At 40.1% G+C, this 13,912-nt stretch overlaps 7 protein-coding genes across 7 annotated transcripts; 3 read left to right on the forward strand and 4 right to left on the reverse strand.

Annotated features, from left to right (window-relative positions):
* The first annotated feature begins 73 nt into the window (after positions 1–73).
* On the forward strand, positions 74–5,422 carry LOC100123036 (RNA polymerase-associated protein CTR9 homolog). Its single transcript, XM_016983686.3, has 8 exons — positions 74–439; positions 763–861; positions 934–1,173; positions 1,261–1,953; positions 2,015–2,325; positions 2,409–3,895; positions 3,988–4,783; positions 4,871–5,422. Exons 1-8 carry the CDS (start codon positions 395–397, stop codon positions 4,908–4,910), a joined length of 3,711 nt encoding a protein of 1,236 aa, XP_016839175.2. The 5' UTR covers positions 74–394; the 3' UTR covers positions 4,911–5,422.
* On the reverse strand, positions 5,323–8,181 carry CYP4AB17 (cytochrome P450 4AB17). The gene is given in 12 exon segments (NM_001170903.1): positions 5,323–5,820; positions 5,947–6,126; positions 6,209–6,377; positions 6,468–6,536; positions 6,626–6,732; positions 6,799–6,904; positions 6,974–7,073; positions 7,147–7,243; positions 7,334–7,519; positions 7,606–7,696; positions 7,788–7,894; positions 7,965–8,181. Coding segments are annotated over 12 exon segments (1,533 nt in total). The 5' UTR covers positions 8,119–8,181; the 3' UTR covers positions 5,323–5,653.
* A 737-nt stretch (positions 8,182–8,918) lies between these two features.
* On the reverse strand, positions 8,919–9,429 carry LOC103315490 (histone H2A-like). Its single transcript, XM_008204648.3, has one exon. It carries the CDS (start codon positions 9,345–9,347, stop codon positions 8,970–8,972), a length of 378 nt encoding a protein of 125 aa, XP_008202870.1. The 5' UTR covers positions 9,348–9,429; the 3' UTR covers positions 8,919–8,969.
* Positions 9,430–9,454: 25 nt separating this feature from the next.
* On the forward strand, positions 9,455–11,473 carry LOC107980521 (histone H2B). Its single transcript, XM_016981300.3, has one exon. It carries the CDS (start codon positions 9,606–9,608, stop codon positions 9,978–9,980), a length of 375 nt encoding a protein of 124 aa, XP_016836789.2. The 5' UTR covers positions 9,455–9,605; the 3' UTR covers positions 9,981–11,473.
* Positions 10,392–11,607, reverse strand: LOC100116453 (histone H4). Its single transcript, XM_001607316.5, has one exon. It carries the CDS (start codon positions 10,753–10,755, stop codon positions 10,444–10,446), a length of 312 nt encoding a protein of 103 aa, XP_001607366.1. The 5' UTR covers positions 10,756–11,607; the 3' UTR covers positions 10,392–10,443.
* On the forward strand, positions 11,007–11,417 carry LOC100116419 (histone H3). The gene has a single exon (XM_001607280.5). It carries the CDS (start codon positions 11,007–11,009, stop codon positions 11,415–11,417), a length of 411 nt encoding a protein of 136 aa, XP_001607330.1.
* Positions 11,608–12,142: 535 nt separating the features above from the next.
* Positions 12,143–12,961, reverse strand: LOC100123069 (histone H1). The gene has a single exon (XM_016983829.2). It carries the CDS (start codon positions 12,885–12,887, stop codon positions 12,213–12,215), a length of 675 nt encoding a protein of 224 aa, XP_016839318.1. The 5' UTR covers positions 12,888–12,961; the 3' UTR covers positions 12,143–12,212.
* Between the last annotated feature and the right edge of the window lie 951 nt (positions 12,962–13,912).

Consider the following 13,912-nt stretch of genomic DNA (forward strand, 5'->3'; position numbering starts at 1 on the left):
TGTCCAAAGAGGAATACATATAAGTACTATTTTTCCGTCAAGTTGCCACTTAGTACGCATAACTCATATTTAATATGAAGTCAACTTTTCATATTGTTTAATCCATATAAGTAAACCATTCATTTGATAGAAATCAAAAATTTAACTAAAAAAGAATTACAGTCAGCGCCTTATAATATATGGTAGTAGATCGCAACAGGTTGAAAAGTCCCGCGCTTACGTTGTGTTGCGTTCGCATATACGGCGTTCTAAAAGTCATATATACATACTATATGTAGTATGTAGGCTTTATTATATAGTCTGGTTCTGCAGGTTTTGCTTCTGGCTTCTGGCGGTTGACGAGGGAATCCGGGATCGACGTTCGGCGCGGCATTGTCGGCGTTTTTCCCGAAAAATGGCAGGATCTATTGAGATTCCGTTAAGGGATAGTCCCGATGAGGTAAGTTTTTTGCCAAAGTTTATCGCCTAACGCCTTGAGGCATTATATATCATCTGCTGCCAAATTGTAAACATGCGATCGTAACCTCAATTCTGTAAATATGTTTATACATCTGTCAAAGTAATATTTTTTTATCGCTACTCTCTGTCGAGTGTGGTGTGAAATATTTGCTAACATATGCTTGCCTATTATTCTTGCGTTAAATAACTTCTTTAGAGTTACTGCATGCATACCTTGCAAACGCGACAAATGTGACTTGCATTTGTTATTTGTAATCATCGTAACATAGGATAACAATAAACAATTGTTTATTTTTCAAACAGGTTATAGAATTGTGCTTGGACCAACTTCCTGATGGCGATGAAGTTCTGGGAATCTTACGACAAGAACATGCACAGCTCAATATTTGGGTCAATTTGGCTGTAAGTTTCATTTTCTAGATAATTTAAATGATCTATTTAGAGAATTGAATCATGAAAAATGTCTTATTTCAGCTGGAGTATCACAAGCAACATAAAATTGAAGATTTCATCAAGATTCTTGAATCGTCAAGGGTTGACGCCAACAATGAATACCGTGACTATGAAAAGGATCAAATGCGTGCCTTGGACATGTTGGCAGCTCACTATGTCCGAGAAGCCAATCGTGAAAAGAATAAGGACAAAAAGAGAGATTTATTTACTAAAGCTACTTTACTGTATACCACAGCAGACAAAATTATCATGTATGATCAGGTAAAAATCGTTTTCTCTTTTTTTATAAATCTTTTCCAAATTTTTGGTTGATTATTTTACAAAGAATTTTGCAAATTTTGATTACAGAATCACTTGCTTGGAAGAGCCTACTTTTGTTTGCTCGAGGGTGACAAAATGGAGCAGGCTGATGCCCAGTTCAACTTTGTATTGAACCAATCTCCCAATAATATTCCATCTCTGCTTGGTAAAGCCTGCATCGCTTATAATAAAAAAGATTATCGAGGTGCTCTGACTTTCTATAGGAAAGCATTGCGAACTAATCCACGGTGCCCTGCAGATATTAGAGTTGGCATGGGACATTGTTTCATGAAACTAAATAATCATGAAAAAGCACGCTGCGCGTATGAAAGAGCTTTGCAACTTGATGGACAGTCTGTAGGAGCATTGGTGGGGCTTGCAATATTGGAACTGAATGACCAGGATCCTGAAAGTATCAAAGCTGGTGTACAGATGTTATCCAAGGCATATACCATTGATTCAACGAATCCAATGGTGTTGAACCATTTGGCAAATCATTTCTTTTTTAAGAAAGATTATAACAAAGTCCAACACTTGGCTTTACATGCATTTCATAATACAGAAAATGAGTCAATGCGAGCAGAGAGTTGCTACCAACTAGCTAGATCATTCCATGTTCAGGGCGATTATGATCAAGCCTTTCAGTATTACTATCAAGCAACTCAATTTGCTTCGCCCATTTTTGTGTTACCACATTATGGATTGGGACAGATGTACATGTATCGCGGAGATAATGAGAATGTAAGTTTGACTAATAATACATCTCAATGCCAAATTTACTTACCGTACACTACTATTTCAGGCAGCGCAGTGTTTTGAAAAAGTCTTAAAGGCTCAGCCTGAGAACTACGAAACAATGAAAATTCTTGGTTCATTGTACGCCAATTCTACATCTCAGTCAAAGCGGGACATTGCGAAAAATCATCTGCGCAAAGTAACTGAACATTATCCAGACGACGTAGAAGCTTGGATTGAACTCGCGCAAATCTTGGAGCAGAGTGATCTACAAGCCTCTCTTAATGCTTATGGAACGGCGACTCGAATATTAAATGAAAAGGTTCAAGCGGACATTCCACCAGAAATTCTAAATAATGTAGCAGCGCTGCAGTATAGGTATGTCATTATGCATATTTTATCAAATATTGAACATCATCCAATCTTCAAAGTTTTAAAAAATAATAAAATAATATTTTTAGATTGGGATGTCTCGACGAAGCTAGAAAGAAATTGATGGAATCGTTGGAGCGCTCAAAGGCCGATGCTGAACATGACCCAAGCTATTACAACTCCATAGCGGTAACGACGACATACAATTTAGCTCGCGTCTACGAGGCCCAATGCATGTTTGACAAAGCTGAAAAACTCTACAAAGACGTACTAAAGGAGCACCCAAACTACATCGATTGTTATCTGCGACTGGGTTGCATGGCCAGAGATAAGGGCCAAATCTACGAAGCCTCTGATTGGTTCAAGGACGCTCTTAGAATCGACAACGAGCACCCAGATGCCTGGTCCTTGCTTGGCAATCTCCATTTGGCCAAGCAGGAATGGGGTCCTGGTCAGAAAAAGTTTGAGAGGATCCTCAAAAACCCGTCTACTAACAACGACACCTATTCTCTTATCGCGCTGGGTAACATCTGGCTGCAGACCTTGCATCAAAGTGGAAAGGAGAAAGAGAGGGAAAAACGTCACCAGGACCGAGCTCTGGCAAACTACAAGTTGGTGCTGAAAACAGACCCGAAAAACATCTGGGCCACGAACGGCGTAGGATGTGTCTTGGCTCACAAAGGCTATATCAACGAGGCCCGAGACATTTTCGCGCAAGTGCGCGAAGCTACTGCAGAGTTTCCTGACGTGTGGTTAAACATTGCCCACATCTACGTCGAACAAAAGCAGTACGTCAGTGCCATACAGATGTACGAGAACTGCCTTCGCAAATTCTACATGTACCATCACGTGGAAATTCTAGGATACCTTGCGAGAGCTTACTTGAAAGCCGGCAAATTAAAGGAAGCCAAGCTGACTTTATTAAAGGCTCGCAGAGTGGCTCCCCAAGATCCTGTGCTGCTCTACAATGTAGCTTATATCCTCCAGCGACTCGCTACGATGATTTTGAAAGATGAAAAGTCGACGCTGACTACGGTACTGCAAGCGGTACACGAGCTGGGACTGTCTCACAAGTACTTTCAATACTTGGGTAGCCACGGCGACAGAATGGAGCAGGTTGCTGAAGCCGAGGCCAGAAGGTGTCAGGATTTACTGTCTCAAGCACAGTACCACGTCGCCAGGGCCAGAAGACTGGACGAGGAGGAGAAGATGCTCAGGAAAAAACAGGAGGAGGAGAGGCAGGCGTTCAAGATGCGCCAGACGGAGGAGCAGCGCAAAATGGAGGAGATGCGGAAGCAGAAGGAGGAACAGATGCTACAAAAGCGTCAAGAGTACGTGGAAAAAACGAAAAACGCACTGGTCTTCGGAGAAATGCCCAACGAAAAGACCGGAAAGAAGGGCAAGAAAGGCAAGACCGAGGAGTACATCAGCGACAGTGGTGGCTCAGGCAACGAGGTCGACGGTGCCGAAGGAGAAAGCTCGCGCGAGAAAAAACAACGAAAGAAGAAGTCTAGCGATCCCAAAGAGAGGAAGTCTCGTGGAAAAGGAAAACGAAAGCGAGACGACGAGAGTGGAGGTAAGCATCGAGCTGTTAATAAAGTCAGAAAATGATTACTTACTCGGTACCTTAATAATATTTTCATTAACTGTTTCATTACTCTTGCATAGGTTCAGGGGATGACAAGCCGAAGTCAAAACGCGGAAAGAAAGGTGGTGGCAGAAAGGAAAAATCACCGAAGAAGTCGAACAAGGAGTATTCGGTGCCGAAATCCCGCATCATTTCCAAAGAAACTATCTCCACAGACGAGTCGGAGAGCGATAACGAGCGCTCGAAAATCAAGAGCGGGGATGAGAGTGACTCGGGTGCACCGCGCGGCAAACGTCGCATTGCCTCAGATTCCGAAGGCTCGCGAGCCTCGCGCTCGAGATCGCGTTCCAGATCAGGTTCAGGCTCTCGATCAGGTTCGGGATCGAGATCGCGTTCGCGTTCAGGCTCGGGATCGAGATCGCGATCGCGCTCAGGCTCGAGATCGAGATCGCGTTCGCGCTCGCGCTCTGGCTCGAGATCAAGATCGCGTTCGCGCTCAGGATCGGGATCTAGGTCGCGCTCTGGCTCACGCTCCAAGTCCAGGTCGAGATCCCGATCAAGGTCAGGATCAAGGTCTGGTTCTGCTAGAAGTGGTTCAGGATCCAGAGCTGGCTCGAGGTCAAGATCAAGGTCCAGATCCAAATCAGGTTCAAGATCAAAGTCGAGAAGCCGATCCAAATCAAGATCACACTCGAGATCTAAATCAAGATCGAAGTCGAGAAGCCGATCAAAATCAAGATCACACTCGAGATCTAAATCAAGATCCAAATCAAGATCCAAATCAAGATCTAAATCAAGATCCAAATCAAGATCAAAATCGAGATCTAAATCTAGATCAAAATCTAGATCAAAATCGAGATCAAAATCGAGATCGAGGTGAGTATTGACAAATTTCAGTTGAAAAATTTTCTTAAGTTTAGTATCAATCAAAAAGTATTAATGGATATATATTTTAATTTTCAGATCCAGATCAAAATCAGGATCGAGAAGTGGATCGAATTAGATCAAAACGTAATGTTCTTTCATTGTTTTTAGAATTATTTTTTAACAAAATTCTGAAGTTTACAGTTTGAAAGATTCAAAACAACTTGTATTGGTCTCAATTCTCCGCAAAGAAAAAAAATTAATAATTGCTTTATATTAATTAGATTATTAAACAAAAAGTCTAGTACTGCTTTGTTTCTTATAATTTGTTAATTATAAGACATGTCTAATGTTAATTTTGTGACATCGTATATAAGTATCTATTATCATGTTCCCAGATAAAAAAAAATAAAATTAATTTTTATCGCAGCTTGGATCGAAATCGGTAATGGGACTTTTTTAAAAATGGACAGCAATTTTTTTTAGTTAATTTGAGATATACGTGAATTTGAAATTGAATACAAGAAAAATTTGTAAAAATTTTTTCAACTATCCTGATACTTTTGATTTATTTTAATAATATGTAAGATGTACAATTGAAATGTAGTAATAAGCAAACTATGCTAGGATTAAAATTTATTTCCTAACGTATTCATTGAGTTTTTATTCTGTTTAAATCCTATTCCTTGAAAATACTATATCTACACTCAATTAATATTTTGTATCCTAAGACTTTCCAAAGTAATACTAATTACTACTAAATAAATTTAACGTAATATACTTGGTAAAAAAACTTCTTCAATATCCACAGACTCGTCGTATTATAGATCCAAAAATGGTGAATTCGATGCTTGTATTTTTGTTTTTGTAATTAATTTTGCATCAGTTAACATTTCTTCTGATGAATTTCACGTGAACCGGATGAGAAGGTTGCAACACAATATACGTTTCGAGTTTCATATTTGCCGTGAGATCAACAGGCTTGACGTAAAAGTTGTATAAAATGTGAGCAAGCATTGCCTTTAGTTCGAGCATTGCAAATTTCTGGCCTGGAAATATTGTAATTAATAAATTCTTATAAGTGTATGTACATACATAACTGGCAAAGTAGTCTGATAATGCAGCTATAAATGCATAAAGTTCGCACATAGACGTGGGAAAAAAACAGTTCTTACCAATGCAGCTGCGAAGACCAGCGCTGAATGGTATATATGCAAATGGATGGCGTTTTTTTGCATTTTCCGGCAAGAATCTGTCTGGATCGAACTTATCTGGTTCTGTCCAGTGTCTAGGATCCCTTTGAGTATCATAAGTCAAGAATAGCACATCAACTCCAGCGGGAATCAGGTACTTCTCTACAAACATTGTTGCAGTCATTTATCAGTTCATTTCCCATTATTGATATATTTTTGTAGTATTTATAAAAATAAATATTACTTAGTTGAATGTCTTTGTCCATGTAACGTACGAATTGTGAAATAGGTGGATACAGCCGTAGAGTTTCTTTGATGCATCGATCCAAGTATTCAAACTTTTGAATTTCCGTGATATTTAGTTTGCCTCCGTTTTCTTCAAAGTGGTTTATAACTTCCGCTCTTGCTCGATCCTCGATTTACAGGTAAATATATATATATATTTACATCGATGAAAATTATTATTCGTTTTTATTTTTATAAATTGTTTACTTTGTAATTACCTGTATTTCAGGATTTTCAGCTAACAACATCATCATAAATGCCATTGTAACCGCGGTTGTATCGTGACCCTGCAAAATTTCATTTCTTGCGTCTTTACGAGTATTCATGCTTATACGCATAAATGAACTATTGTATATATGTATAATCTGATACCTACAGCGACCGTAAATATGTCCACCTCTTCTCTGACACCTTTTGCGTCAATGAGGCCTTCTCTTTCTGCTGATAACAACACGTCGAGCATGACCAGCCTTTTTTTACGTCCTGCGAGTAATTCGGGACAATATTTCAATTTAAAATCAAAGTACGAAAATCATATGTTATACTTACCGTCAGCAACGTAATCGCTTTCGATATCAACATCATCCACGAAACTTTGATACGACCGATTTTCTGAGGCATGCTTGTTGTAGTACTCTCTCCGTTCTTGAATTACCTATTTAGAAAAATTGAATTAATTGATAAATATTTAATGAACCTAAATCTATCTAAAACCATGACGAACCTTGTTAGTAAAATTATGAAGTATGTTGATAGCGCGATTCTGTTTCCAGCCGATGGGTAAAAAATTCATCATCCAATCTCTGATGTATGGTCTTGTTGATCTACACAAATTAAAAAAAAAAAAAAAATTGTTCAATAATGTACTTTATCGTTCGAACCGAAAGCGTGATTTACCTGTAGATAACCATATCATACATGACATGAAGTGCTCCCTTGTACTGCTGAACCAGTTTCTGGTCTAATTTGTTGAGATCAACGCCGAATGCTGATTCTGTACATACATACAACGAACTCATGAAATACAAAATTAATGATAATAAGACAAGTATATAAATATCGTTCGCCTCTGGGGATAAAATACCACAAATAATTTGTAACGTCAGATCCGAAAAGAGCGGCACAAGGTCCAGAACGTATTCATCGCCGTGCGATTTAATTTTCTCTATGAATTTCTCGGCATGTTCGCCTGAAATCTTGACGTATTTTTTCATGATGTTGAAGTGGAAGCCGGTATTTACAATTTTCCGACGGTGAACCCATTTCTCACCTGCACAGTAGAATATATTTTTTTATTCTCTGAATAATTGGAATAAACTGAAGTGGCCTATTCAAATAATATGGAAATTTACGCACCACCACTTGTGAGAAGACCTGTCTCCAGCCATTTTAAGGCTAGCTCGTATACGGCTCTTTTATTTAAATTAGCTTTGTTCGTAAGTAGTATCTGAAACGTGACCAATCACATTTTTACAGTAAATTTATCGCCGTGAAATATATCATGTTATCAATTATATCTATAATATATATATTTGCACCTCTATGTCATCTGGATCACGAACGGCCACCCACGCACGCGTGAAAAACCATATTCTTGTTATGGCGTATTCTTTGGCAAGGCTACGCATGATATTCCATAATTGATCTAAATTTGAAATACACAAAATTATTTATTTAATTATTAAAATTCGATTAATACTTATTTATGCGCTAACCTTTGTCACCCATCAAACTTAACATATTTCCGAGGAATGGCAAAGGTCGCATTCCTGGCATTTTGTCGATGATCCTGCCCATACGACGATAACGGATCCATGCGTGAAAAATAACTAAGCCAAATAGAATCAACGCTAAGTACACTGAAGTCATGATGGAAAACTCGTTATCGCGTTTGATTCGAAGTCAGTCTGCAGCTGCGGTCGCGCATCAACTGACCGCTATCAGCAGGCTAGTAGTTTTACCCAGAATATCGCATTGATTTAGTCTCGGATTTCAAAACTCGACGACCTCTACCGCGACTCAATTTGGATTAAAAGTGTCGTCGACTTTCTCTAGATACACACCATGCTTGATGGTGTGGATTCGGAAAGTTGAATAAAAATGTTTATCTCTATGAGGCCGAGTATAAAAAATTTTTATGCAATTATCGAAGTTTTTCAAGCGGACTATTATTACATCGTTGTAGTAGTCTTTTCAGTTCGATAATCATTTTTCTCCAAGATTTTTAATTTAACTAATGAACTATTGCTGTTACAATGAATAAACGCACTTTTACAATCTCAAATTTGATTTTCTATACCTTTTGTATTCTAGACGTATTGGCATGTATTATAATATGATATATACTCTACGATCAAAAATGAATATGTAAAACAGTTATTAGATGCTGGACTGGTTTTTTTTATCGTAGAAAGTTTTAAAACTTGTGTCCTTGATCAAGAATAGAGTGGATATATGCTAAATGCGAGAAATATGTTGAAATGTTGAACTGCTGTAGTATTAGTAGATGTAATCATTTGCTTTTGAGCGTCGATATATTGTAACATTGATGTTCTTGCGTAGTCTGTTGCAAGTATATAGCAATATAAGAGTTGCATTTTATATTAAGGTTATTGTTTCTCGATATTTGTATAAACAAAATAGTTGATTCGATGCGTTTTAAATATTTGATGGCCCTGAAAAGGGCCGATTGTTTTAGTCAACGAGTCAAGTTTAAATATTTAAGAGCTTTTCTCAGTCTTCTTAGGCAAGAGAACTGCCTGGATATTAGGCAAGACACCACCCTGGGCAATGGTGACTCCGGAAAGAAGTTTGTTCAGCTCTTCGTCGTTGCGGATGGCCAACTGGAGGTGACGAGGAATGATTCTCGTCTTCTTATTGTCGCGAGCGGCATTACCAGCCAACTCGAGGACCTCAGCGGCCAAGTACTCCATGACGGCGGCCAGGTAGACCGGAGCACCGGCGCCCACTCGCTCGGCGTAGTTGCCCTTCCTCAGCAGACGATGGATACGTCCGACAGGGAACTGGAGTCCGGCTCTGTTGGAACGGGTCTTTGACTTGCCCTTGATTTTGCCACCACCTTTGCCGCGTCCAGACATGATGAGTTATAGGGTGTAGAGTAGAACTTGCTACAGAGACGACGCTAGATTATTTGGTGCTTTAGCAGGCTCGCGCTGTTGTTTTATGCTCTCCGGTGGCCCTGCGCCGAGCCAGCCATTGTGCTCGTTCGCGGAGTAGAGGGGGAGCGCGACAGATGAACGGATCGGCGCAGCTGCGGCGGCCCAAATAAAAGAGCGCCGACATACGTGTCCCGACACCATTCAGTCTACATCCGTACACCGAATAGCATTGTCGCCATGGCTCCTAAAGCAAGCGGAAAGGCAGTCAAGAAAGCCGGCAAGGCCGTTAAAAACATCACCAAGGGTGACAAGAAGAAGCACAAGAAGAGGAGGAAGGAGAGCTACGCCATCTACATCTACAAGGTGCTGAAGCAGGTCCATCCCGACACCGGAGTCTCCAGCAAGGCCATGAGTATCATGAACAGCTTTGTAAACGACATCTTCGAGCGCATCGCCGCCGAGGCTTCGCGTCTGGCCCATTACAACAAGAGATCGACAATCACCTCCCGGGAGATTCAGACGGCCGTTCGGCTTCTGCTCCCCGGTGAACTGGCCAAGCACGCTGTCAGTGAAGGCACCAAAGCCGTCACCAAGTACACCAGCTCCAAGTAAATTGGAAACGATGCTCATTTGACAATTTAAATAATCGGCCCTTTTCAGGGCCATCATAATATTATAACGTATAGGCAAATTATTAGTAATTCTTTTAAGTTAAAAAATTTACTCCATCAAATAGCTGCTTGTATAAAATTCAATTGACTTTCATGATCAGACTGGTATAAAAAATACAATGAATTTAACCAGCGATAGTTGGTAAACGAGGAAATCGAATTTTTTAGGCTATGGAATATTTGAATCCAATTTTATAACTTCTAGATTAGCGCAAAATTGTCAAGAAATCGCTGACGCATATTTTTAAAATAGGCGAATTCTAACCTTAAATGTAGACGTTCAAATATTTTTGTTAAAAAAATTAGAATAGATTATTTAAATGATAAGTATATTCCAACGTATAAAAACTTGTTGGCCCTGAAAAGGGCCGATTGGTTTGAGTTATGAAAAAATGGTCAATGATTTAACCGCCAAATCCGTAGAGGGTTCGGCCTTGTCTCTTCAGAGCGTAGACAACATCCATGGCGGTGACTGTCTTCCTCTTGGCGTGCTCGGTGTAAGTGACAGCGTCACGGATCACGTTCTCAAGGAAGACCTTGAGGACTCCGCGGGTTTCCTCGTAGATGAGTCCGGAGATACGCTTAACACCACCACGTCTGGCCAGACGGCGGATGGCGGGCTTGGTGATGCCCTGGATGTTGTCACGCAATACTTTGCGATGACGCTTGGCTCCTCCTTTTCCCAGGCCTTTACCTCCCTTTCCACGTCCAGTCATCTTGTTTTAGTGCAGGAGAGTCGTTCACAGAGCTACGAAACACGACGATCTGATGGCATTTTTGGGAGGCCGGGGCCCTATTTATAGACCAGCAGCTGAAGTTCCCCTTCCAAGCATCTAGCTACACAGAGCTTCCCCTTCTACTGCTCTTTAGAACAGCTGCGTCTCGAGAGGGCATAAATATAGCCGCACGCGTACGCCTAGTATCATTTTCGTCTCGTCAGTCAAACGTTACGAATCTCTGCACTGCGATGGCGCGTACCAAGCAGACCGCTCGCAAGTCTACTGGAGGAAAGGCTCCTCGCAAACAGCTCGCCACCAAGGCCGCTCGCAAGAGCGCCCCTGCGACCGGCGGAGTGAAGAAGCCCCATCGCTACAGGCCTGGCACCGTGGCTCTTCGCGAGATCCGTCGCTACCAGAAGAGCACGGAGCTCCTGATCCGCAAACTGCCCTTCCAGCGCCTTGTGCGCGAAATCGCTCAGGACTTCAAGACCGACCTGCGATTCCAAAGTTCAGCCGTGATGGCCCTGCAGGAGGCTAGCGAGGCCTACCTTGTCGGTCTCTTCGAGGACACCAACCTCTGCGCCATTCATGCCAAGCGCGTTACCATCATGCCTAAGGATATCCAGCTGGCGAGACGTATTCGTGGGGAACGTGCTTAATTAATTTCTATTTTCTATTATTACCCTTTATAACAATCGGCCCTTTTTAGGGCCACGAATATTTTTAAACGAGGAATTTCTATTAATTTTCAAAATATTACTTCATTTTTTAACTATATAATTGTGTACGATTCTATGAGAATAAGTACGAGAACCTGATTAAAGATAATCCGTCTTAAATAAAATCTTAAAATTGTATGTGTCGTAGTAATTTTTTTTATCAATACGCATACGACGAACAAGATTAGAATATAAAATTATTTCCGTATCTCTGCTATATTTACGAAAAAAACTGGAAAAACTGTCTTAAATTGTTTTAAAAGAGAATTTTTTACTCAATACTAAATTTAAAGCATTTTTAACTCTTCTGTCAAGTTTTCACCTAAAAATAAAGCTCAACAAATCTCATACACGGTAAAATAGTATATGTGTGATGATAAAGTAAGAAGTAAATCAAGTTATAACTTACGAGAAGTCATTTCCACAAACCATCACGCGTAATTATATATTTTACTATACATGAAATTCATTGTGCTTTATTTTGATAGAATATGGTTATTTTTATTTTGTTCAAGCTATTTAGAAATATCTACGTATTTCTAAATAGCATTTAGATTTTAGGTTGATCTACGATATAAATATTAGTACGATGTATACTATCATTTATAAGGGTTTATTCATAGGTATTAGATAGTTGTAGCTACGTAAATATATATATTGATGGCCCTGAAAAGGGCCGTTTGATTTATAGAGAAAAAAATGGGCCCTAAAAAGGGCCGATTGAATATTCATTGTTTACTTCTTGGCTGCAGCTTTTGGTTTAGCAGCTTTGGGCGCCACGGCCTTCTTTGGTTTAGGTGCCTTGGGTTTCACGGCAGCCGGGGCTTTTCCGCTCTTTTTGGACTTTGCAGGAGATTTTGCAACTTTGGCGGTCTTGGCAGCTTTGGGCTTCTCAGCAGCTTTGGGTTTCTTAGCGGCAACTGGTTTTTTAGCTGCAACTGCTTTCTTTTCTCCCGCTGGTTTTTTAGCAACCGGTTTTTTCGTTGCTGCTTTCTTCTCGCCAGCTGGTTTCTTCGCTGCTGGCTTCTTGGCGGCTGCAGGTTTCTTCACGACCTTCTTCTCACCCTCGACTTTGCCAGCGAGCTTGAAGCTACCGGAAGCTCCGGATCCTTTAGTCTGCACGATCACCTTCTTTTCTACGGCGGACTTCAGATACTTCCTGATAAAGGTCGACTGCTTGTCAACGTCGCACTTGTAGGTAGCGGCGATGTACTTCTTGATGGCTTGAAGGGACGATCCTTTTTTGTCCTTGAGAGCGGTGATGGCAGCCAGGACCATCTCGGCCGCTGGAGGATGAGTGCGGGGCTTCGCCGGCTTCTTGGCTGCTCCGGTCTTCTTGGCCGCTGGGACCTTCTTCGGCGAGGCCACCGCTGGTGCAGCGGGTGCTGTTTCGACTACTGCGTCGCTCATGATGCTCAGTGGGTTATTTCTCGAAGTCGCTGGTCGCTACTGGAACGGCACTGCAGAGAATGATGGCTCGACCGTTATTGACGCCTGTTTTATTCTGCGAGCGCGGACCTCAGAGAGAGCCCGGAAGGCTAGTTCGAGTCTCGGTTCACTGTCTGCCGTATCATTTTTGCCATCCTCTCAACTTTTTTGTCATATTTCAATGTTATAAACATTCCGGGGGAGATCTTGAACAGCGATAAACGATAGTGCAAGTATTGAACTTTGATGTTCAACTGCTGAAAATCGAGCACGCATTGGTGGAACAGATTTAATAAGAAGTTTTCGATGAGGTATATTTTGAGAGTAGTGACATTGCGCTACATAATTGTTAATAATTATTTGAAAAATCGACATAAATATCCATTTACTTATTTTTATGAAAGCTTAATAACCGTATTAACATTGCAAATGAAACGTTACTCTACTTTTTAACAAATAAAGCTGCAATCGTCAAATTTTGTCGGATTGAACTAGGAGGTTTTCTGCATGCAAGTGAATCTAGGGTCATTAATAAACCTGTTGGCGACTATCCATAACCCTTTATTGCTATTGTTTTTAGTTTATAATATAAATGATTAAAATTCTCATTGAATGTGAAATAATTACCTATTTATTCATGTTTATTTTATTGGATTTTGTCCCCAATATGTTATTTCTCTTTCCTCGCAACATACCATATACACCTATACATAGACACGATGTTTTTTGCATTGATAGATTAAAATAATTTTATTCTACAAATGTTGTGAACTGCCTGTTTTAGAGTAAATATTTAATTGAAATGCACGGTTGAATTTATATTAGAATGTTTGATATTTGGAAGTGTAACATGGAGATCCAAAAAATAGGCCACTTATATGAAGTTTTCTTTCTTTTCATTTTTTTTTTAACTTTGATCATCTATTTATTTTATTTGTGTATATATTAAATCTCTGTTTTTGTTAAAATTTCAATTTCTTATTTAAACGATATAACTGGTTATAATC

This window comes from Nasonia vitripennis, chromosome 1 (assembly GCF_009193385.2).
Source record: "Nasonia vitripennis strain AsymCx chromosome 1, Nvit_psr_1.1, whole genome shotgun sequence".
NCBI classification, from domain to species: Eukaryota; Metazoa; Arthropoda; class Insecta; order Hymenoptera; family Pteromalidae; genus Nasonia; species Nasonia vitripennis.

Bases quoted from the DNA above. Each gene is read 5' to 3' on its own strand.
- LOC107980521 (XM_016981300.3), top strand. From the start codon at position 9,606: ATGGCTCCTAAAGCAAGCGGAAAGGCAGTCAAGAAAGCCGGCAAGGCC.
- LOC103315490 (XM_008204648.3), bottom strand. From the start codon at position 9,347: ATGTCTGGACGCGGCAAAGGTGGTGGCAAAATCAAGGGCAAGTCAAAG.
- LOC100116453 (XM_001607316.5), bottom strand. From the start codon at position 10,755: ATGACTGGACGTGGAAAGGGAGGTAAAGGCCTGGGAAAAGGAGGAGCC.
- LOC100123036 (XM_016983686.3), top strand. From the start codon at position 395: ATGGCAGGATCTATTGAGATTCCGTTAAGGGATAGTCCCGATGAG. The intron at 862-933 runs GTAAGTTTCATT...GTCTTATTTCAG, and splicing joins ATATTTGGGTCAATTTGGCT to CTGGAGTATCACAAGCAACA. The intron at 4,784-4,870 runs GTGAGTATTGAC...TTTAATTTTCAG, and splicing joins AGATCAAAATCGAGATCGAG to ATCCAGATCAAAATCAGGAT.
- LOC100116419 (XM_001607280.5), top strand. From the start codon at position 11,007: ATGGCGCGTACCAAGCAGACCGCTCGCAAGTCTACTGGAGGAAAGGCT.
- LOC100123069 (XM_016983829.2), bottom strand. From the start codon at position 12,887: ATGAGCGACGCAGTAGTCGAAACAGCACCCGCTGCACCAGCGGTGGCC.